The sequence below is a fragment of the Nuphar pumila genome, chromosome 2 (assembly GCF_984573655.1).
Source record: "Nuphar pumila chromosome 2, dmNupPumi1.hap1.1, whole genome shotgun sequence".
Lineage (NCBI taxonomy): Eukaryota > Viridiplantae > Streptophyta > Magnoliopsida > Nymphaeales > Nymphaeaceae > Nuphar > Nuphar pumila.
The window spans coordinates 117,370,466-117,396,484 of NC_143250.1; the positions used below are offsets into that span (position 1 = coordinate 117,370,466).

General features: G+C 41.0%; 1 protein-coding gene across 2 annotated transcripts in view; it reads left to right on the forward strand.

Annotated features, from left to right (window-relative positions):
* The window catches only part of LOC149846879 (E3 ubiquitin protein ligase DRIP2-like), a 48,488-nt gene extending 27,245 nt beyond the window's left edge, over positions 1–21,243 (forward strand). For both annotated transcript variants that reach the window (XM_089998189.1, XM_089998190.1), the window contains exons 3-4: positions 19,541–19,613; positions 20,926–21,243. In XM_089998189.1, coding sequence (XP_089854315.1) covers positions 19,541–19,613; positions 20,926–21,108 — 256 coding nt within the window. In that variant the 3' untranslated portion in view covers positions 21,109–21,243. The remainder of the gene's footprint in view (positions 1–19,540; positions 19,614–20,925) is intronic.
* Positions 21,244–26,019: the final 4,776 nt, after the last annotated feature.

Consider the following 26,019-nt stretch of genomic DNA (forward strand, 5'->3'; position numbering starts at 1 on the left):
TCATCCTTAAGCCTCATCAACACCATTCTCTTCCTCCTTCTGAGTTTATGTTTGCCATTTCTAAATGTAATAAGCCGAAGACTTTGGCATAGTCGTCTGGGTCATTGTGGTCGTTATTTTATTGAAAAACTTGTCTCAAATAATCTCATTCTTAAGTCCAATCTGAGTTCAGAAGTTATTGATATAAAGTGTTCTAGTTGTCATTTATGTAAGAGTCGTGTTTTGCCATTCAATTCCATTAATAAGAGAGCTTCAAGGCCCTTTGAGGTCATATGTTCTAATGTCGGGGGTTCTGCCCCATTTGCTTCTCTTTTTGGCAGTAAATATTACCTTATTTTCATTGATAGTTACTCACGCTATACTTGAATATTTTTTATGAAGCACAAATCAGGAGTTTTTGGATTGTTTAAGAAATTTTATTCCTTTGTTCAAAACCATTTCTCTACTAACATTCTCAATTTTCAATGTGATGGAGGAGGTGAATTCTCCTCTAGTGACTTTGTTGGCTTTCTTCAACATAATGGGATAAAGAGAAGAGTGTCTTGCCCACATACACCTCAACAAAATGGGATTGCTGAGAGAAAACATCGATATATTGTTGAGAGTGCAATGAGCATGATGCACGAGAGCAATCTCCCTGCTGCACTATGGACTGAAGCTTTTCACTCCACGGTCCATGTGATAAATTAAGAAAATAGGTCACCATATTTTTCTCTATTTGGCATACAACCCGACTATCATGAATTACGTGTGTTTGGGTCTATTTGCTATGTTCACATTGACAGCTCGTTGATATATAAGTTTCAAGACAAAGCCTTAAAGTGCAGGTTTGTGGGATATGCTGAAGACTACAAAGGGTATAGGTGCTATGATTCATTGAGCAAACACATCAAAATATCGAGAAATGTAGTTTTTGACGAAATGAATTTTGACGATCAGCCGGCTAATTCAAGTCTTCATGTTGTTAACTCAAGTCCCAGTGTTGAGGTGTACTATCCATGGTTAAATTCAGAACTCTTCTCCAGTGCTAAGAAAGATTGTCCTGCAGACTGCAGTCAGAAGGAGATATATGAAGAATCAGCAAATGCATCTCAAACAGAAGAGGTTGTCACACAGAACTTGGAGCCAATAAGGTATAAGGGTGTTGTATACACCCGGCGAGAGAAAGAGCCCTCATTCATTCCTTGTACAGATACGGGTCCTTTTGACCCCCTCCACAGATGCTGGACATCAGAAGATCCTCCTGGACTCGACATCCGCTTGACAAGTGTGTAAGCTATAAAAAATTTCATTGGATTTTCAACTATTCTTAACGTCCATAAATAAAGAGGACGAGCCTCTCATGTTCTATCAAGCTGCAAGTTCTAGAAGATGGGTCAAAGCAATGAATGAAGAAATGGAAGCCTTGCATGAATGTGGAACATGGGAGATTGTGCCTAGACCACTAAATAGAAATGTCGTTGGGTCAAAGTGGGTGTACAAGATAAAGTATAAACCAGATGGGAGTATTGAAAGGTATAAAGCTAGACTTGTAGCTAAAGGATTCACACAAGAACAAGGACAGGACTTCGATGAAACTTTCAGTCCTGTCGTTAAGATGGGAACCATTCGTATTGTGTTGAGTCTAGCCATTGAACATGAATGAACATTGAGCCAGTTAGATGTAAAAAATGCATTTTTACATGGGGATTTAAAAGAGGAAGTCTACATGGAACAACCCACTGGGTATGCAGAACGAGACACCAATCAGTATGTATGCAAGTTGAAAAGAGCACTCTATGGATTGAAACAAGCTTCTCGATCCTGGTTCGAGAGTTTTTCGCTAGAAATACAAAGGCACGGCTTCTTTCAGTCTCTTCTGGATCACTCGTTATTGTTACGACAATGAAGCCATACACGATACTTCAAGTACAAGGTTTTGATGATGAACAAGTGAATCAACTGTATTTCAAATAAGGCAATGAAGAAAGATGAAAAGAATTGAAGAATTCGATGAAGAATCTTTAAAGACTAGTGTGCAAATGTAAAATTCATTAAAAGTCTTAGATTCTTGTAAGAGTCTTACTTAAAGTGCATATTTTGATTGCATTTCACCTAAAAAGTCTTTAGAAAAACTTTTCTAAAAGAACCCTTCATGAAAATCATTTTAGAAAACTCTTTACTTAATTTTTCAAGTTTATTAGTCGACCAATAGACTCACCAGTCGACCAATCTTTTCGCGCCAAATATTCTAAGCAAAAATGTCATTTTTGTAAAATTATTCGACCGAAGGTTTTATCAGTCAACTGGACAGAACATGTATTTTCTGGAAAATTTAGCAGCAGTCGACTGAAGGTTTTATCAGTCGACCGGACATAACATGTGTTTTCAGAAAAATTTAGCAGTAGTCGACTGAAAGATTTTTCAGTCTACTGATGATATTATCAGTCGACTAACTTTTTCTTTAGTCGACTAAGTTTCAAAACTTCAGATTTTCAAACGGCTATGTTAAACACATTAGTTGACCGACAATAATTGTCAGTCTGCTAATATTTGATTTCAGTCGACTAACTACTGTTCCAGTCGATTAATTTTGTCGTTTTTTCTGTAAACTTTTAAAAGGCGTGTCTTTTCATTTTTCAAACGTTTTGATCGTTCAAAATAGACTGTTTTGACACCCTTTCATACCCTCAACGTACGAAATCTTTCAACTATAAATATGAGTGCATTCCACACTCAAACATATCGAATTGAATCAAATCCAATCGAATTACATTGAATTATTCTTTGTTTTTCACTCATATTTGTTTTTTCACTCACTTGATATTTTCACTCAAATTCTTTTGAGAGACAGTGAATTCGTGAGTTGAGTATTTCAACAACCTCAAAAGTCAATTGCATTTCATTTGCATTCATAAGAAGAGTTCGTAGGTTGATTGTAAGTTGATTATTTCATTTTTCTGTAAAAGGAAAGGACTCCTTGGTTTAAAGGAGTTGTTTGCTTTCAGTAGGTTTGTTACTGAAAGTGAGACTGGATTTGGTCTGTATGATCTTGTAGTTACACAAGGTTGATAGTGGATATCTCAAGCGGGTTTTGCTTGGGGACTAGATGTAGGTCTGGAAGACCAAACCAAGATAAATTCTTGTGTTCTTTGTGTGATTACTTTGCGAATTTCAAAATCCGTCATAATTTTAAAGACGATATTTAAAAGCACTATTCACCCCCCCTCTAGTGCTCGTTGCCTCGATCCTACTGCACTTTCAGTTATTCATTGACGGTGAACGAGATGTCACTACTATTCTATTGATATATGTAGATAATATCATTATCACAGGGAACTGCAAAAATCACATTGAGGAGGTAAAGAAGTTATTAAATCAAAGATTCAAGATGAAAGATCTGGGGGAGCTACGGTATTTTCTTGGGGTGGAAGTTGATAAAAGATGTGATACACTCACACTTACTCAACACAAGTACACGTTGGACATTCTCAGTAGGGCAGGCATGAAAGATTGTATGCCACTAGCAACTCCAAGTGTCATTCATCATAAATTGAGTTCTAAAGAAGGAGATATATATGGAGATCCCACTAAGTATCGTAGCATAGTTGGCATGCTGCAATACCTGACCTTTACTAGACCTGATATAGTGTATTCAGTTAATCAGGTGTCTTAGTTTATGTACGAACCTCATACACCGCATATGGAGGCAGTTAAATGAATACTTTGTTATCTGAAGGGTACAGTTGGTGATGGGTTGGTGTACAGGAAAAGTGAATTAGATCCAGGAGGCGGTCATGAGATCATTATTTATACTGATGCTGATTGGACGGGTGATCCAGATGAACGACGGTCAATATCTGGTTATTGCAGCTTTATTGGATCGAACATGGTATCTTGGAGTAGTAGAAAACAAAAGGCGGTTGTTAGGTCAAGTACTGAGGCTAAATACAGATCGATGGTTGCTGCCACTGCTGAGGCTACATGGATAAGGCACCTCCTAATAGAAATTGGAGAACCGATTGCTAGGTCACTGCTATTGTGTGACAATCAAAGTGCCATCAATATGTCTTTCAATCCCATTCATCTTAGTCAAGCAAAGCATATTGAGATAGATCAACATTTTGTCAGGAAAAAGGTTGAAGAAAAAGAGATTGAGCCTATGTTTGTGTGAATTGAAAGGCAAGTTGCTGATATTTTCACCGAAGGGCTGACAAAGGACTGATTTTGGTTTCTGAAAGGCAAGTTGTTCATGGTCGAGGACCATGCACAACTTGAGGGAGGCTGAAAAGAAGTTGTTATTGGGTCTTGGTCCCAACTCATGTATGTGTAGGACCCGACCCGACTCATATACTAGATCGGGTCAAGATCCGATTGCTGTGTAATGTATTTTAAGTCTGTTGTTAGAGGGTATTTTCGTACCCTAAAAATTATGTACTCAATATATATTTAATACAATGAAAGACACAGGTGAATGGTCTGACGTCTTTTCTCCCTGCAGCCTCTTCTCTCAATACCTTGTTCTCTCTTTTCCTGCACAGGTGAACGTGAAGCCCCTTTTCTAAAAGCGACCACGTAAGGCAAGCAAGTGAGTATTCTATCCTACCTTGTATCATGCTTTCACTTTTACAAAAGACACAAATTTACGCATGAGCACAAAAATGTTAAAGAAAAAGGGTTTTCTTGCGAGAATCTAGCATTTAAAAAATGTGTAGTTTTGAAAAGCAAGTTTCAAATTGGGGGTTGCCTAATTGCAACTAAGTTTTTCTCAAAGCAGCATGATAGGAGGAAATGTTTTAACTTCGGTTTAATATCCGATATGACCCGGATATCCTCAGATGGGAGCATGTGAATGTGTTTGGTCAGGATTACTTATGAAAAACCCATACCCCTTTTATCATAAGTATTGTGAGACATGCACATCATGTTGATACTACGATAACTGGATGGGGGATTCGTGGCGATCTCGTATCGTGCAAATTGCACAATGATATAAAAGTAGTTGGAAATACCAAATCATGTTAAACTAAACTAAAATTGTTACATCGTTTCTTTCATAAAACATTTGAGTTGGGGTTTCTTTTAAAAAACTGATACCCCTCTCATCGTAGCAATACTATCAAACATATACGACATGTTAGTACTACGATGATTGGATGAGAGGTTTACTGTAACCTCGAAGCATGCAAAATGCACATTGTTGAAATCATATAATGGTGACGATCGCCTTCATAGGTAAGATGCTCGAGTTGGTTTGAAAGACCAAAGCTTATCAAATTAAACTAAAATGATTACATCGTTTCTTTCGCAACACATTAAAGCTGGGGTATCTTTCTGAGAAACTTATACCCCTCTCATCGTAGCGGCACTATCAAACATGCACGACATGTTAGTACTACGATAATTGGATGAGAGGTTTATGATAACCTCGAAGTGTGCAAAATGCACATTACTGGAATCACATAAATGGTGATCATCGCCTTTACAAGCAAGATGCTCAAGCTGGTTTGAAAAACCAGAGCATGTAGAACGGGTCTTCAGTTAAATAGAACCTAACGTACACATTCGCCTCTACTTCCATCAAGGGAGATGATGGGATGATACAAAAACTCTAATGGATAGGTTGTTAACAACCACCCCTCGGGCAAATAACTCGGTGTCCCCAGTCATCGGAGGTAGGGGACAGGGCTACTAAACATTATCTTAGGTGGTAGATTCCATGGATTTCTGCAGAAGTTAGATGCATTCCTAGCCACGAATGCCTCTTGAGAATTTTCTCTCGGTCATTGGCCGTCCTCTTAGAAACGAACTTCGCTAGTTGTCCGAGGTATTAAAATACATAACATAACAAACCCCCGGGCAGTCTCAGTTGTTTCTATGTTTTTCTGTGTGTACCTTCAGGACAACTAATATCGAAACAAAGTTATCATGTTCACTTTACTTATTTTGACTTGCACACTGCGAAACGAGCAACGTATATATATTAGCTTGGGTTCTGAATTTTGCTTATTATGCTCACTCTTCGTAGACATCTGATAATATTGGAACGATACAAAAACAAGATTAGCATGCTCACTTATGTTAACTTATATATCTTGTATGAATTAAAGCATGTGTTAGTTTTGTTCTAAATTGTTATACTTGTGCACTTATCAGTTTTTCATGAAACTGACCCGTCTTATTGGTACAGGTGATGATTAGGTTGGTACGATAAATGATGGCACGATGACGTAATGGTATCAAGATGAGACTCTTTTCTTGATGTTTCGCTCTTGAGGATCAACAACAACAACTACGCCTTCATCCCAAAACAATTGGGGTCGGCGATATGAACCAAAAAAGAAAATCATTCTGGGTCTTCCACATGAATCTTTCTCCTCCAATCATTTCTATCCAATGCCATGTCCTCGGTGAGGTTCAAAGCATTCATATCATTTCCTGTTATCTCCATCCAAGTCTTCCTAGGCCTACCCCGACCTCTTTTAACTAATATATTTTCTCATTTCTCCATCCTTCTAACTGGTGCATCATTAGGCCTCCGCCGAATATGTCCAAACCACCGTAAACGATTCTCTCTCATCTTATTTTTAATGGGTGCAACGCCTACCTTCTTACGTACCTCCTCGTTCTGAATCTTATCTTTTATTGTATTTTCATACATCCATCTAAGCACATGCATCTCAGCTACACTCATTTTTTGAATATGATGTCTCTTGGCAGCCCAACATTCTGTATCATATAGTAAAGCGGGCCTAATAGTCGTCCTATAAAACTTTCTCTTCAATCACAATGGCATTCTACGATCGCATAACACTCCAGTTGCACTTTTCCGTTTCATCCACCCAACCTTTATCCTATGATTTACATCTCCATCAATTTCTCCATACTTTTGAATGATAGATCCCAAATACTTGAAACAATCATCCACCAGTATTTCTTTCTCACCAAGCTTCACTACACTCCCATTACTACTTCGTTGCTTACTAAACCGACATACCATATATTGTCTTACTCTTACTCAACTTAAAACCTCTAGCTTCCAATGTCTGTCTCCATAATTCTAACTTAGCATTAACCCCAGCTCTAAACTCATCAATCAAAACAATATCATCAGCAAACAACATACACCACGACACATTTTCTTGAATTGATCTCGTAAGCTCATCCATCATTATAGCAAATAGGAAAGGGCTTAAAGCAAATCCTTGATGTAACCCAATTGTTATAGGAAAATTGGTTGTCACTCCTCCACAAGTGCGGACATTGGTTACTACTCCTTCCTACGTATCTTTAATTATACTAATGTACTTAAGAGAAACACCTTTCTTCATCATTGTCCACCAGAGAACGCCCATAGGTACTTTATTGTATGCCTTCTCCAAATCAATAAAAACCATATGCAAATCTTTGTTCCTCTCTTTATATCTCTCGATAAGTTGTCTAAGAAGATGTATAGCTTCCATAGTTGATCTTCCAGGCATAAAACCAAATTGATTCTCCGATATCATTGTAGAAGGTTAGATGAGATGCACAGAAACCTAGGTAGAGAGAGAGAGAGAGCTGCAAAATAAGAGAACTCGTTAAATGTTATTAGGGCTAATCTCTATGTTAAATAGAGAGAGGCCAAAAGGAGAAATTACATATAAGTCCCTCATTAAACTAAAATATCAACTAACCTCTAATCTAGGAAAACTTAAACTTAAAACCTCTTAATCTCAATACTCCCCCTCAAGCTGGAGCATAGATATTAATCATGTTCAGCTTGTCACAACATTTTGAGAAATTTGGTCTAGCAAGAGGCTTTGTAAACATATCTGCAACTTGGTCTTCCGACTTTAGATATTTGGTAGAGATATGACCAGCTTGAACCATATCTCTTACATAGTGGCAATCAACCTCAATGTGCTTTGTTCTCTCATGAAAGACAGGATTGTTCGCTATATATGTGGCAGCCTTGTTATCACACATTATGGTCATAGGAGAGGAAACCTTCACCTGAAGATCATGAAGAACAGTACGAACCCACATCAATTCAGCAGCTGTTTGAGCCATAGCCTATATTCTGATTCTGCACTCGATCTAGAAACCACATTTTGCTTCTTACTTCTCCATGAAATCATGGTTGTCTCCCAGAAACACACAGAATCCTGTGGTAGATTTTCTATCCACTATAGATCCTGCATAGTCAGCATCAGAATAGGCCACTATCTCCAGAGTTCCACCTTTCTTGAACAATAACCCTTTTCCAGGAGAAGATTTTAAATACCTGAGAATCATTATAGCTGCATTCCAGTGTACCTCAGTTGGTTTGTCCATAAACTGGCTAACTTTGCTTACTGCTAAAGCAATATCCGGCCTGGTTATAGTTACATACAATAGCTTCCCTACTAGTGAGCGATAGCTTTTGCTATCAACCGGTTTTGACCCTTCTTCAAACAACTGAACTTTATGGTCCATGGGAATATTTGCTGGTTTAGCTCCCAACATTCCCGTTTCCTTTAATAAGTCAAGAGCATACTTCTGTTGAGACAAGACCATCCCTTCACGGCTCCTGGCAACTTCTATACCCAGAAAATATCTAAGTGAACCAAGGTCTTTTGTAACAAAGTGTTTTTGAAGATGAGCCTTTGTGGCTTCAATATCTTTCACATCGTCTCCTGTAAGAATGATGTCATCCACATATACCACCATAACAACTATGCCTGAGTTAGTTTTCTTGATAAATAGTGTATGATCTGCCGCTGACCTGTTGAAGCAAAAGCGTGACATTACTTCAAACAACTTTTGAAACCATGCACGCGGACTTTGTTTCAAGCCATAAATCGTCTTTCTCAATCTACACACCTTCTGACACTCCCCCTCAACCTCGAAACCTGGAGGTTGTTGCATGTAAACTGTCTCAGATAGATCTCCATATAGAAACACATTTTTCACATCTAATTGACATAAGCTCCAACCATGATGAACAACTACTGAGAGAACAAAACAAATGGTGCCCATCCGTGCAACAGGAGAAAAGGTTTCAAAGAAATCAATACCATATGTCTGAGTATATCCTTTTGCTACTAATCTGGCCTTGTATCTTTCAATAGAACCATCTGATTTGTACTTTATTGTATATACCCATTTGCATCCAACAATGTCAGCATCTACTGGGGAATCAACTAAATCCCATGTATGCTGAGACACTAAAGCATCCATTTCTTCTTGCATAGCCAGCTTCCAACGGTTATCTAGCTCTGTCTGTTGATAGTTCAGAGGAATCGTTTCAGCAGATAAGGCTGAAATAAAAGTTTTCATCTGATTTCCAATTCTGACATCGGAGACAAAATGAGATATGGGATATAAGGTACATTGTCGTGTCCCCTTGCGTAGAGCGATAGGCCTGTTATCATCATCATGAAGATCACGATTGTCAGTAGTACTTACCTCAGGAGAAGAAGAGGATGGAGGCACGGGCAGAGGTGGAGCTCTACGTACATATACCAATGGAGGATTATTAAATCGTGAAGAGGATGAAGTTTGGTTCGGTACCAAGGGCACAGGTTCCAAATGAAAAGGAGGTATAGGTAAGAGAAAAGAGTCAGCTGGACCAACCTGCAGCGAGGTACCGGTACTAGAGAAATATGGAGTGGATTCCAAGAAAGATACATCCACACTGACATACTCTCGGCGAGAAATAGGATTATAACATCGGTATCCCTTTTGATTTTTTGGATAACCTATAAATATGCATTTTGTAGCTTGAGCAGATAATTTATCACGGTCAGGACCAAGTTTGTGTACAAAACAAACACATCCAAATATTTTTGGTGAGAAAGAGAAGAGTGGGGTATTAGGTTTTAGGATATATAATGGAATTTGATCACCCACAGAAGATGAAGGCATGCGGTTGATCAGATAACAATCAGTGGTAATCGCATCACCCCAATATAATGCAGAAACCAGTGTTGTGAAAAGCGTTGAGGCGTAGCGAGGCGCTCCACCAAAATCTGAGGCGAGGCGTAAGCCTCGAGGCGCAAAGCGTAAACCTCAAAAAAAAAAAATTAAACTTAAAAAAAATATAAAAATTATCTAAAATTATAAATAAATAAGAAATGCATTATTGATGAAGCACCAACCAACATGAAATAAAAAATCTCAAATAAATACGGAAAAAATATGAGATTAACATGTAAAAGTAACAACAAAATGCATATTAGCACTAACAACCTCGGTTTGGAAGAAAGCCTGATCCTTGTAAAAATTAAAATTCATTATGTAAAAAACCATACTAGTTGGAGCATTGACATGGTAAATGAATTGGATTCTGGATTGAAAAATGGAGTGGATGCCTTGAGACACTTGTTGCGTAGATTGGGTAAGACTAAACGCAACCCTACTTGGAGTGATGTTCAGTAAAGGTTTGAAATACTTAGATATCACTATTTTCTTAATCAAGTGCTACTTGGAGAACAATGTGCACAGTCGTGCTTAGTGAAGGTGACGCAGGTACGTATGAAGGTCCTATGAAATGCTAAGAAATGCATACGGTGAATGCATTGTGTAAATAACCATATTAATCGGAGCATTGATAACAGTAGTCTGGTCTGAACAATGGAGTGGATGCACTTTGTTACTTGTTGCATGAATTCGGTAAGACTAAACCCAAACCTAGTTGGAGCGATCGTCCGATGAAGGTTTGAATATTTAAGAATCACCATTTCCTTCATTCATTGCTACTTGGAGCTATTTGTAGAGCTTAGCAAAGGTGTGAAAGCAGCATTCTCAATATCGATAACAAAAATTCAAGGGTATATGAAACTCATATGTGATATTGTAATGTTGTTTGTGCAAGTGGAAATTCGGAGATGCTTTATTTAGTTAAGAATCATTTGCCACATGCCCCATGAACCATATTTCTTGTTGTTTCTAGCAAGGTTCCTACACAGCAGAAGGCCAAACACAATATTTTTTGAACAAAAGGAGGACGCAAAAGGAACTTGATTCAGCTTCCTAAAACACTGTCCAATTTCAATAGAACAGAAATTAAAGAACTGTATCAATCAACAACTGTGACCATGAATTTATCGAACTACATCAATTCTAAAAAATTCAAGCGTGTAGAAGCTCGCCAACGATCAAAGAAGCTGGTACAAATCATAAAATCATCGTTACGTTGATCAACCACTAAAATTCCGAAACGAACCAGTCAATTAGATCAATTCAACCACAGGAAGTTCCTGTCAGGAACTCGTATTTCGATGCGCAATCACGCCAAAATTCAGGATTTATCAAAAAGAAATAATTTGTGAATCTGAAACCACCAAAAACCCCACGAAAAACGAACCAGAACGCGCTACGCACCTTGCCGAGGACGATATCGAAGGTTTTGGGGGAGCAAATGCGACCGTGAGCGGCGTGAAGAATGGCGTTGCCCTTGAGGACGATCTTGGCGAGATAGTGGGCGCACTTCACAGGCTGAGGTTGAGTTCCCAATTCTTCCTCAGACACCGTAATATCTCTTCACTTAATGGAATTCATAAACGCCCCAAAAGAAATGAAGGATACTGATTCTGTTTGTGGGAGCGATGAATCTGACGGGAAGATTGGGGTGGTCGACGATGGGTGGTGGAAAGAAGGTGGAAGAGGCGATGGCCGGCAGCGGGTGGTGGCTGGCGGTGGTGGGGGACGAAGTGGAGAGAGACAGTTCGAGAGAGGCGCCTGTGTCTTTTTTAAAGACACAGGTTCTCTCGAACCTTCGAGCATATGGGTCCGGGTCCAGGTCCAGGTCGGACTCAGGTCCGGGCCCATCCGATTTTCAATTGTGCGCCTCACGGTGAGGCGCGCCTCGCCTCAAGGCGCATGAGGCGTACGCCTTGAGGGTTTTACGTCTGTTAAGTGCGCCTCAAGGTGAAAAGGCCCTCACCTCAAGGCGAGGCGCGCTTTTTGCGCCTTGAGGCGCGTTTTTAATAACACTGGCAGAAACATTGGATTGAATCATAATGGTCCGGGCAACATCAAGCAGGTGCCGATGTTTTTGCTTAGCCACCCCATTTTGTTGAGATGAATAGGCACAGGAAGTTTGGGGTTGAATGCCATGATCTTGGTAAAATTGTAACAATACTTTTGATTTAAACTCAAGAGCATTATCAGTGCGAACAATCTTGACAATAGATTCAAACTGAGTTTTTATTTCAAGAATTAAGGATTTGATAATACTTGGAACTTAAGATCGTTCTTTTATTAAAAACACCCATGACAACTTAGAGAAATCATCAACAATAACAAGATAATATCAACACTGAGTCCCAGTAGGAATCTTATTAGGACCCCATACATCTCCATGAAGAAGTTCAAAAACTTTATGACTAGACTGACTCTGACTCGAAGGGAACGAACTTCGATGATGCTTGCCCAACTGACATGCTTCACACTGAAATGATGTAGTGGAAGGAATTTGAGGAAAGACAGAACGAAGCTTTGACAATGAAGGATGACCAAGTCGCCGATGCCACTGAACAGGACTCGATGAGTGTTCCACTGCAGCATGAACAATACCCACTGGATGATGTAGGTAGTAGACTCTATTTTCTTCATAGCCTCCACCAATCTTCTTCCCCGTCAGCAAATCCTGAAAATGACAACCGATCAGATCAAATATCACTCTACAGTTTAATTCTTTTGTAAGGCAACTAACAGAGAATAAACTTTGAGGAAAGTTGGGAGCATGAAGAACATTTTTCAACTGTAAGGAGGAGGATATAAAAATGTTTCCCTGACCAACAATCGATGAGTAACTCCCATCGGCTAATGAGACTCCTCGATGAACAGTAATATCCTTTAGATCTGAAAAAACAAGCGAATTTCCACACAAGTGTCTGGATGCACCAGAGTCAATAATCCACTTACTGTCATTCGGATGAAGATGATTCCCTGTTGAGTAGGCAACACCGGCTATAGGAGGGGTGAAGAGCTATCAACTCATCATATTCAGCTCGACTGAGGGTGATACTGTCACTTGCAGAGATATTATCATGTACATTTGTTGCCTCTAGTGTAGTAACATTTGCTTTAGGAGCATATGACTTTGATGAAGAAGTGGTTGGCCGACCATGCTTATCCCAGCAACGATCTTCTAAATGTCCAGATTTTCCACATAATGTACATTGAAGCTTTCCTTTGCCTCCCATATCTCGTCCACGACCTCGTCCTCTGATATTCTGAATATTTTCACGCCCATAACCAGATGAGACAACTAGAGCAAATGACTGAGTCACAGGCTGAGATTGTGGAAGAGAGATCGCAAGTCTACTCAGACGATTATATGCATCAGCAAGAGTAGGTACATCTGATCCAGTCAACATTTGGACTTTTGCAACAGAGAATTTTGAAGATAGACCTGTAAGAAACCGAGCAACCATAGTCTGTTCTTGATGATCCTTTTGCTTTGAACAACAAAGAGGCCTGTGAGCATTGAGTCTTTCAAACGCAGCTTTGACAGAGGCATAGTACTGGGCCAAGGTCTGATCTGCTGTAAATTATATATCTCCTGTTCGACTTGCAGGATACGACTCACATTAGTCTCTTGTGAGTACGTATCTCGAAGATTGTCCCACATCTGTTTGGCTGTATTATAGTAAATTAAACCATCTGCAATATGGGGTTCGACACTATTCATGATCCATGACATAACTATGTCATTATCTTCATCCCAAGTAACATATTTTCCCACTTTTTCAGTGGGTTCGTCTTCCAACAAAATATGTTTTTTACGATGTCCAGATACCGACATCATAAAAGTTTTGGACCACCTGGCATAGTTAGTTTTATTCAACCTTACAGAAGAGCCGTACGAGAAGGGATTGACAAAAGCCTTATACTCCCCAATATGTTCAATTTTGGAATCACATTTCGAAGTTTCAGCCATACTGAAGATTTAATTCTATTTCAGCTGCAAAAAAAAAATCAGATTCACTCACTTGAACATCAAGTTTTATAATCACGCGTCAGGCAAGTCCACGACTACACAGTTTTCCACACCAGAGATAAAATCTGGATAGGCTTCAAGCGACACAGGGAATAGCGTGTGTTACCATCACGCATCAGCCAATACGACAACCAGCAGTTGTACTCAACACAGAATCCCACGACAGTAATGAACAACAGCCCACAAACAGGGATATTTTCCAACACAGCAGGGAATCACGCATGTTGTTTCCACAACAGAAACACAACTGAAACTAACATGCTTCTTTCACAACATACATGAAGAAAAAAAAATCACGACACAGCAGGGAATCACGACTGCTGATATTCATATTCTGAAATAGAACAACCAACTAAGATTTTTAGAAGAACTCGGCACCCAGATTCACGACCAACGATAATATGCAGACGCAGAAAAAAAAATCACGATAGCTGCTGCTCCCAGACATATAAAGCACGACAGCCAACAAGAATTTCATTTCTTCAAGGAACAGTTAAACAAATAAGTCATATCTCGATCACAAGCAACAACACAGGAAATGAGATTGCCGCTGCTCCCAAACAGCAGGAAATCACGGCAGAAAAAAAATCCAAAACTCAAGGGCTCAAGGGTTACGACTACCAGACCGAAGACACGCATCCACCGTGTCCCTTAGATCTGATGACAGATCTGGGTCATGACCTTGGTCAGACACCAGATCTGTTATCAGATCTTACGCAAAAAACGCAAAAAGAAACTGCACACCTGATTCCAACTTTTTTTTTCGTTGGTGTAGATCAATCACGATCGATCACGCTCCCGAGATCAATGGCTCTGATACCATGTAGAATGTTAGATGAGATGCGCAGAAACCTAGGTAGAGAGAGAGAGAGAGACGGCTGCAAAATAAGAGAACTCGTTAAATGTTATTAGGGCTAATCTCTATGTTAAATAGAGAGAGGCCAAAAGGAGAAATTACATATAAGTCCCTCATTAAACTAAAATATCAAATAACCTCTAATCTAGGAAAACTTAAACTTAAAACCTCTTAATCTCAACAATCATGACAACCTTTTTCAACCTAGACTCAATCACCCTCTCCCAAAGTTTCATAGTACGACTCATGAGTTTTATGCCACGATAGTTTGTGTAATCTTGTATATCACCCTTATTCTTATATAGAGGCACCAAAGTACTCTTCCTTCACTCATTAGGCATCTTATTTGTCCGCCAAATCTTGTTAAAAAGATTTGTCAACCATTCTAAACCTTTCTCTCCTAAGCATTTTCAAGCCTCGATAGGTTTCGCTCTTCAGGATATTTTTGTAATTTTGTATAAGGGTTTTTTTGAAAATTCTTTTTTTGTATAAACTCTAAATTATTAAAACTACATTTTTTAATCTATTTGGTTTTAAATGTACAGAGTTTCAAATCCGTTGCGTAAAGGAAAGGTTTCGCAAGTAATGCGCCCAAGGTTCGTTGACTTGTTATTTCAAAAATATCATTTTCCGTTGAATTACTATTTAAAACTCTGATAAAGGAATGTTTACAAGGCTTTCAAATTTTTTCTAAAAAGTTACAAGTCTAGGATTTTGAGGGCGTTACAAGAAGTGTTATGTCATTTGTCCTTGTATCCAACTTTCCCCTACCTTAGAGATTTTCGGATTCGTTGGCGATTTTGAGCGTAGGTTATTAGGAGCTCGTGCCTCGGGGCACATGTCGAGTCTGTTGCACCGATAGGGTGCGCTAAAAGTATTTGTTGTACTGTGAAAATAAGAACGAGGGGATTCTTTTTAAAACTATACATTTGTGCCAGGTTTGTGTCGCAGGGGTCGAACCCAACCCTGATTTGAGCCGACCAGCTTAGTCGGGTCTAGAATCGAGGTGAGTCAAGTTGGGGCCTGGTGTTAGCTGGGCTCGAATCGGCTGAGTCCGATTTGCCACAAACGGGGACCAAGTTGGGCTTGGTGAAGACCGAGCCCAACCTGATCGAGTCTGCCCAGCATGACTGGGTAGGCCACAACCGAGTCGGGCTCGGTTTCGGTTGCCTGAGGAAAACAAAAAAAGGGGGGAGGAGGCGGGCTCGATTGTCAGGCCATGCCTGGCCCTTCCTCTGGATGGGACCGAGCCTAGGCTCGATCCTCTGGTGTCGAGAACCGGGCTGGGCTCAGTTCAGACCGAGCCCAGCTCGATATGTCCCCTCAGCTGCAGCATCTTGCTGCAGCTGAAGGGCTCGGGGAAAAGAGCGGGGACAGGAAGAGGGCAGGGAGGGAGCAGGAGCTGGGGGGCTAGGTGGCTTGTTTGTGCTAGACCGAACCCAACCTGAGCCCTAGGGTGCACCCAACATGGGGCACCCAAGCTTGGTTGGGCTAGTGAGCTCAACTCAGCCGAGCCCAACCCACTTGATACCCCAGGCTAGTGGAGTGGGTGAGCTCGGTAGGGTCGAGCCCCTCCCCCTCCCTGACAGGGTTCGAGGAGCCAGGCAGAAAACGGGCACAACGGCTGCCTTGTTGCCTGGGGCGGTGGAACAGAACCACCGCCTAGGTGGCGTTGGCCTCCTGACCAAAATAGGTGACGGTAGAGGGGAGGGAGCGGGTTCCCTCTGGATGCCTAAAAATGAAAGGTTGTTGCCGACCCCTTTCATTTTCAGAAGCAAAACCCGACGAGCCAGAGCCACCACCACTGGTTGCTCTGGTTAGCCAGCGAAAACAGAAGAAAGAGAGGCAGCACCTGAGTGGTGCCGCTGCTCAGGAAGGATGGCGGCATCGGGTTGGTGTCGTCATCACCAAAGAGAGAGAACAGAGAGATTGAGGAGGGGGACTTACCGGCGAGATGAGCTCCAACGAGGTCTCGGTGTGAAGGGGCGTCGGTCCTGGCGATCCCGACGAGGGAGAGAGACGAGGAGGGAGACGGGGTTGGGAGGAAGAGGGTTACACAGAGAGAAGAGAGTGAGAGTCGGGGGTCTAGTAGGTGCGGGAGATGTCGAGAGGGTGAAGGGAGTTGCGCAGCGGAGGGGATCCTGTAGGGGTCTCAGAGGTGAGGGGGGTGCAGGCCTGCGATAAAAAGAACACCCCCCCCCCCTCGGGGGGTTTAAATAGAATGCAGGGGGGATGTTGGACTCGAATTTGGGTTGGATTCAAAACTTTTTTTTTTGAAAAATCTCGAGTGTTACAAGTTTGATCACTACAAGCAATCACTTCACTCACCTCCAACTCAACAACCTCAAAATCCAAGTGTATTCGCACATAGGACAAGAGATCAAAGAAACCCATGTTAGCAATAACCATGACCATGCGCTAGCAATACCGGCTGTCTAAATTGATAATAAACACCTAGGGATGGCAGTGGGGCAGGGCGGGACGGGGGACAAGGTCTCCACCCCTTCCCCGCCTCAAGATTAGAACCTCCATCCCCGCCTCCATCCTCGGCGAGGATAGATTTTAACCTCCACCCCCGCCTTCATCCACGTTTCATGTCCTCCATCCTCGGTTCAAACGGGGATGAGGCGGGGCGGGGCGAGGATATTGTGGGGAAAAGTGACAGGGATGAGGCGGGGCGGGGCGGGGATATTGCAGGGAAAAGTGACAGGGACGGGTCGGGGCGGGGATCATGGCGGTGATGGGGCGGGGCGGGGAAAAGTGTACGTCCATCCCCGCCTCCATCCCCGAATGGCGATGGATTTTAACCTTCGTCCCCGCCTCCATCCCCGTTTCATACCCTTCATCCCCTGTCCAAACGGGGCGAGGCGGGGCCCTGCTTTCCCCTGGTCCACTGCCATCCCTATAAACACCAGCTACAACCACAAGAGGTGCACAAACCTCACCTCACAAATGGTTGTAAAAATGTAAATAACACCATCAGTTACAACGAGTGCACATAACTCACCACACACATGGTTGTAAACTGATAAAATAAGAACACTTGTCCAAAGAAACATCACTTAAATGAGAGGGGAGAGTGAAAAAACATGAGGTAAAAATACTGTAATTGAGACAAACTAATGTCAACAAAAATGAGAAGATTTGAAAAGCAATATTCAAATCAGGGCAAGAGCAAGAAATTTTGCAAGCCAACATAATAACAAGGGACAAATAAGTAAATGAGTAATACAACACACTCACAAAATCAGGGATCAAACAATCGTCAGTTGAGCCAAACTGAGTGCCAACATGTCACTCATAAACTGACTATCTAAACTAACAAAACAACATGGTGCACACAACTCACCCCCAACAATCAAACATCTCTAGCTCCACAACAATAAGGTGTACACAGCTCACTTTTAAGGCCGAAGCAAAGAGATGATGCATCAAAGAAAATATTGTGATAGACTAAACCAAAGTTAAAATAAGGCAACAAGAGAACCTCAAAAATCACTTTCCAAAATGGGGTTATAAACAAGAGCCGATTTGAAACAGAAGGTTTCAAATCAAATCCAACAAAGGGAGTTTGAATCCTCGAGTAAATGAAGGTGCAATAATATACAAAATAAGATGACAAAATGCAAGCAAGTCACCATAAACCTCATGAGAGGACACATATAAGACATCCATAAATCACACAATAATATTCATCAAAAATTCAAAAGACATAATGCCTTATAAAGAATGCAATGAGAAGCCAATTCAAGAAGCAATCAAAACTGTCAACCTTATGGTGAAAATTGTCCTCTTCAACTGTTATAGTTGTATGGATAGCTCATCTCATTAGGATCTCAATGTCATTCTTCTCACTCCATAATCCTTTCTTATGACTAAAGTAATATTAGGCCATGCTTGCTCTAAAGACATTGAGTGGCCGAGAGACCCTTGAGAGGTTGATTAAAGTTGTTCATCATGATGGTGAGTGCACGAGGCTCATGTATTGAATCATTCATCCGATGATAGACTTCCCTCCAACGATTTATGAAGTCCTGAATTCCAATTCAAAAGACATAAAACCTTATAAGGAATGCAATAAGAAGCCAATTCAAGAGGGAAATAGCCAGTTTTTTGCATGTTCATGTTTCACTGATGACTTGAGGACTGCTAGGATATCCTGTTGCAGTTGTCTTTGCATAGAAATAGTCTGATCATGCTACATTTTTTCAACTCCATATTCCATTGAACTCTATTATTTGTATACTTTGTTCAGCATTTTGCTGGGAATTGCAAGTACCTGCCAAAAAAAGATAGAGAAGATGCATCCCAGATATCTGCGACCCTGGCCTTCAACAAATAGATTCAGTGGAAAGTTTCCCTTGTTCGCATTACTAGCATACTTGTATTGATTCCCATTATGCATTTTTTTGTGCAGATCTTTTGATGTCCATATCTGCCATATTTGGTATCTGGAATCCATCTTCTAGATTGTATTTTATGCTGACGAGATATTATGGTTACATTAAGAGAAGCTAGAATATTTCGTGCCTAGCTGTTTTCTGGGTCTGCCTTCCTCTTCTTAATATCAATTCATTACTTTAAGGCTAGTTTATCTGTCTGTGCTTCTTTTTCTGATTAAGATATGGATTCCAATTTCTTTGTTAAAAAGGGAAACTACACTATCCAAATTTTGGAAATTCTCAGCTGTGAACATAGTTGCAACTGTTTCAGAAACTTGTATTAATTTCATGCAGGGATGGAAGTATACCTGTGTCATATATTAAGCAGTATCTTGTGCAAAAGCTCAATTTAAGACATGAATCCGAGGTAATTGTCTTTTTCATGCTTGGATGAATAGAATAATTGTTAGCAATACAACTTCCTAGACCAAGGCAACTTTCTGAGACTCAATGTCGTTCTTTTCATTGGTTGGCTTATGTTAATAAAGTATAAATAAAGGTGTAATTTTGTTGCCAATATCATTTTCAAATTTGTTTTCCCTAGTATTAGGTATACTTTAAAACAATGTTTATAAGTTAACAACGTTTTAGTGTTTCTGGTTTATCTGTTTGTTCATAGCAGTTGCAACTGAACCATTGTTTCTGCATGATAAATGTTGCCTTATTTTGCTATTTTAAGAATTCAAATAATCAGATTGCTTATGGCAGAGAAAGGGCATATTTGACTTATGAGGTTGGAGTTGAAATCCTGTGGCCAATGAAAGCCTATTGAATTGAACGGTCAAAACTGAGTTAGCTGCTTAAGTGGTTTTTCTAAACCGATGCTGAAATAATTAGTAATGCACTAAGCAACAGCTATGCATGTATCTTGCACGAATCTGCAGAATCAGCCATCAGAGCAGCAGTTCAGAACATGGTTACCAGAAGCTCCTAAATATCTCAGAAGCCTCTCTTTGGAAGCATGAAACTATTCACTTCTTTTACGCTTCCGGAACTTGATGGGAAACCCACTTCACTGATATATAAAATCAAACTTTCTTTGATGTTGGAAATTCATTTTTCATGTTACAACATTTTTTAATTTTTTTTTATTATAAAGCCAACATATGCTTTTAGCAGTTTTAGGCAAAAATCTTAAAAGATTTATTTAGATGAAAATCAGGTTCTGTTTATTTCCCCTTATGTTTTCTAAACATTTCAATCTTCACATACTAAGGCATCTCTTAGACGTTCACTTTCTCACTTCATGCTTCATGCATCACTTCTCGTACCCACTGCTCATTCTGGCAACTGTGGTTCAGATGCACAGCAATAAGGCTCTGTTTAGGAGCCATGAATCAGAGGTGTGTTGGGGTTTCCTCAGTGCTTTCATTCTCTCTGATTGTTTGGGAGCACTGGTATTGCTGAAAAACTACATTGGAAATGGAGTTGGCAACCCCAACACCACATTTCAACACCATTCACAAGAGGATGTTTTGGGCAAACAGAAGTGGTGTTTCCATCCCAATGCAAGGCTCCCAAACAGAGCCTATATCATGAAAGTTTTACCTTCAAGATGTTCCTTCTGATTTTAAACTCACTGTTGTCATGCTTTTCAATCAAAGGCGCTGCATGTTCACTTGTTGATTATGAATAAAGTTCTTTGCCCTTTGTGAAACCTTGCTTGATATCTACTGCAGGTGGAGGTTACATGCTGTGGTCATTGTGTCGGGCCAAGCTTTCCTCTGCATGATTTAATTGATATCTGGATAAAGAACGCGGCTGGTAAAGGTGACGCTGCTCACATCCTTAAAAAGGATGGCGAGGGCTACAACGTGTCAGACTATGTCATGGTGTTAAATTACAGCGGGAAACCTGCATAAGGGATTGAAGGATCGTGTGTCCATCAATTTCAGCAGGAAATAGTTATTTTGTTATCAATATCTATCACGTTGCTGATGTTCAGTGTATAAATGCTTGCCATAAATGAATAATATTGTCATTCGTTTTCTTCCGTATTTCTAATCTTTATATAGGTTTTGCTTCATTTATAGCAGGGCACCCCTACTACAGCACTAGCAAGCTGGAAAAAATTTAATTGGTGTCCTTGCAATTATTGCTGCCAAATCGTGACATGAACATAAAAAATCCAAAAAAGATGACGATGTCACGATTCGGCAATAGAGGAGTTGGTGGGGATTTTTTTTTTGTGGAGTTAAAGCATACTGATGATTTGTCACGAATTTAATTCACGTGGCAGCCTTGAATGACAGCAGCAAAACACTGCTAATGGCGTTGCGAAAGAACGCCCAACAATCTCACGATAGGGTGTGCTCAAAGGATGCTTTGCATTTCATGCCCTAGCAGACTAATTTTTTATTGTCAAACCTCCTAAGAACCTACTAGGAGGAGCACTCATCAATTTAAGCAGGTTGTATGTCCTCCCCCAAGAAGATGCACTGTAGCAAACTTTTCATGTTGGGGGGTCGAAATGAGCATGAGCACCACGTATATAAGCATGTGGGGCTCGTATCTTTGCGTGTATCAACATTAGTTAGCATCAAAATCCGGTGCGGTTGCAAAGACTTAAGTACTCATTCTCGTCATGAAACGATGATTCAATAAAAGGACAAAAATGTTCTTCGTCCATAAAAGAGAGGATGATCTTAACTCTTTAAAGTTCAAACGTTATGTTTTTGCCTTAATCTCTAAACTCCTCTTCCGTAACAAGAGTTCTTCATAATATTTTGCCCTAAACGTTCTGGATCACCCTTTGACAATGCATCATCTGTTATAACATAAGCTTCCTTTAATGACGTACCTTTTGTCATCGGCTGTTGCTATCAGAGCACCCTTTATCGTCATCTGTTATCGTCGAAGCACCCTTTACCGTCATTTATTATCATTAGAACACTCTTTGTCATCATCTGCCTGTGAGAAATAGTTAAATTACCAAAGAAATTGATATTATGTCTATTGTTCATCATGATACCAGGGTGCAAGCATCGAATTTAGTAGATAGATAATAGTGATTTACAATAGAAATAATGGTGACAGCGTCGAACTGAGTAGATAGAGAGCAACGATTTACAATAAAGATTAGATCAGAGAGTAGCAATTTACAGTAGAAATCAGATCAGAGAGTAGCGATTTATAGTAAAAATCAAATCAGAGAGTAGTGATTTATAGTAGAAATCAGATCAGAGAGTGACAATTTACAGTAAAAAACAGATCAGAGAGTAGCGATTTACAGTAGAAGTAACGATTTATAATAGAAATCAGATTAGAGAGTAGCGATTTACAGTAGAAATCAGATCAGAGAGCAGCGATTTACAGTAGAAGTCAGATCAGAGAGCAACGATTTACAACAAAGATCAGATCAGAGAATAACGATTTACAATAAAAATCAAATCAGAGAGTAGCGACTTACAACAAAGATCAGATCTGATTTCTACTGTAAATCGCTACTCTCTGACCTAATCTTTATTGTAAATCGTTACTCTTTGATCTGATTTCTACTATAAATCGCTACTTTCTGATCTAATTTCTACTGTAAGTCGCTACTTTCTAATCTGATTTTTACTATAAATCGTTACTCTCTGATCTAATTTCTACTTTAAATCGTTACTCTCTAATCTGATTTCTACTATACATCGCTACTCTTTGATCTGATTTTTACAGTAAATCGCTACTCTCTGATTTAATTTTTATTATAAATCGCTACTCTCTGATCTTATTTCTACTATAAATCACTACTCTCTGATCTGATCTTTATTTAAATTGTTGATCTCTGTCTACTCAGTTCGACATTGCCACCATTATCTCTGTTGTAAATCGCTATTATTTGTCTATTCAGTTCGACGCATGCACCCTAGTATCATGATAAACAATAGACAAAATATCAATTCTTCTGGTAGTTCAACTATTTCTCATGAACAGACGATGACAAAGGGTGCTCCGGTGGCAATAGACTATGGCAAAGGGTGCTTTGGCGGTAGCAAACAACGACAAAGGGTGCTCCGACGATAGCAGACGACGACAAAGGGTGTATCATCAAAGGGAGCTCCTGTTATAGCAAATGGTGTGTTGTCAAAGAGTGATCCGCTGGCAGCATAGGAGTTTACTACTTAGGGCAAAAATGAAACGTTTGGACTTTTTGAAGAGTTAAGACCATCCTTCCTTTTCTGAATGGCGGACATTTTGTCCTTTTCTCGAACCATTGTTTCATGGCAAGAATAGTGTAAAACCCAGTTAAAAAAAAATCGGACCCGGGTCGGGTCGAGACCCGACCCCAATCCAACTTGTGCCCAGCCCCTCGAAAAGGGTTTTCGAAGGGGCTGGCAGTCCACGGAAGGGGGGGGGGATCTCCGGCGACACAGAGGGAGGGCCCTGTGTGCGCCCGCTCCTTATAAAAAGGCAAGAAGGGAGAGGGGAGGGCTTACGAGCCTCCCCCGACTCTCTCTCTCTCATCTCTCGTCTCTCCCCTCAGTCTCTGCTCTCTCTCCCCCCCCCCCGACTCCATCCCTCACTCTCCTCTCCGACGAGCTTCCTTCACGACAACCACTCCCCGGCGACCTCCCTTCTCTCCGACAACCTCAGGTAAGTACCCTTCTCCTCTTGCTTCCCCCCCCCCCCTCTTTTTTTCCTCTGGTTCGCCGGAAGGTCGGCAGGTGGCCGGCGGCCCCTGCCGAGCCTTCCTCTCCCCTTTTTCGTCAGGCAAGGGGCTCCGCCCCCCTTGCCTTCATTTTTTGTTAGCAGGCAGGGGGCTCCGCCTCCTGCCCTTTTTTCTATTCTGACATGGGCCATGGCCCCTGCCCTTCTCTTTCGTGTAGGGGCCGATGGCCTCTGCCCTTCCCTTAAGAAAGGAAGCAGGAGCCTTCGGCTCCTGCTTCACTTCTTGGAAATCTAGCAGGGGCCGATAAACCCTGCCCCTCTCTTGACCGACAGAGGCCTCTGGCCCCTGTCTCTTTTCTCTGTCGAGCAAAGGCTCGACAGGGGCCATTGGCCCTTGCCTCCTATCTTGATAAGCCGCAGGGGGGCCTTTGGCCCCCGCGCTCCCTCTCTCTACTCGTTTCCTTAGCAGGGGCCATCGGCTCCTGCCCCTCTTTTCCTTAAAACCCAGCAAGGGCCTCCTAAGGCCCTTGCCCCCTCTTTTTGAAGACCCAACAGGGGCCGAAGGCCCCTGCCCCTCTTACTTTTATCACGGCAGGGGCCGATGGCCCCTGCACCTATCTCCTTTAACGACATGGGTCATTGGACCCTACCCCGTTCTTTTCATAACTGTAGAGGCCGATGACCCCTGCATTGAGTTGCGGAGAAATTCGAGTTTTCTCCCTATCCTTATTCGTTTTATGCATGCTAAACAACATACTTTTGCAATGTTACGCAACGGAGCCCGCTCGCGCCCCGCGAACTAAACCAACGATCACCTACGCTCGTAGACGACTTCTTTCTCGCAATACCCCAAGGTAGGAGAAGTTGCACAAGGACTTAAATAATTAAATCAAGCTTAAATAATTAAAGATTAAAAAGACTTAATTACATATTTATATACATATACGTATATAAGTACGCTTTTAATTCAAGGGCGTGGTTTCGCGATCCTTGTCCTTTGCTTTCGCATTTCCTGTTTCTGTTTGCCGTCACACTTTGCGCATAGGCTTTTTCTTTCGTATTTACTACTTACTGTTTTTTAATTCAAGGATGCGGTTTCGCGATCCTTGTCCTTTGCTTTCGCATTTCCTGCTTCTGTTTGCCGTCGCGCTTTGCGCCCAGGCTTTTGCTTTCGTATTTACTACTTATTGTCTTTTAATTCAAGAACGCGGTTTCACGATCCTTGTCCTTTGCTTTCGCATTTCCGGTTTCTGTTTGCCGTCGCGCTTTGCGCCCAGGCTCTTGCTTTACGCATTTTTGTCTTTCGTTTTTGCTTTGCCACCGACTCAGTGTATTTGGGAGGGATACCTTTTCCACTATTTTACCCGATATGTTTTGGAAAACCCTTGATCTGGGATAAAATCAAGTTGATTAGGTGATAGGTTCTTTTGCGAAGCCCATTTACCCAGACCAGTGTCGAGACTTGCATAGCACCCAGACATTGCGTCATCAGATGTAAGATTCGAAAAAATCACATGCCATATGTAGGCAAGTTGTTGATCATTTTGAAAGATTTAGAATGGTAAGATAACTTTTTAAAAACATTATATCTTTGCGAAACACACTCCTGAGGCTCCATTTGAGGACCTATATCCCTTTCCTCGTAGTGTACTCTTGAACTTGCGAGGCATGCTAGTACTACGACGATTGGATGAGATGGTCATATGACCTCGATTAGTGCTTTGTGCATATTGTTGAAAACACATATAAAAAAAAATGGGATCTCCTTCATAGGTAAGATGTTTGTTTTGGTCTAATGGACTAGAGCATAAAGAATGAGGCAACGGCTAAGAAACCCTGTCGCGCTCAATTCAATCTGACTTCGTTAAGAGAGAGGACGAAGGGTACCAACTCCGATGGACAAACCATTTATGGCTTTTTATGGGCAAAAGACTTGTTTCCTCAGTCATCGGAGGTTAGGGGGGATTGGGGCTACAATAGTTAGCCTAACACTTCTGCAGAAGTTGGATGCATCCCTATCAGGCCTTGGGGACTTACTCTCTCGACCATCGGTCGTCTCCATAGGAATAAGATTCAGTCAGACAACCGAGGTATCTTAAAATACTTAACATAATGAACACTCGGCTTGGTTTCGGCTGTTTCGACTCACGTGCCATGTATGTACCCGCATGACCGGTTAA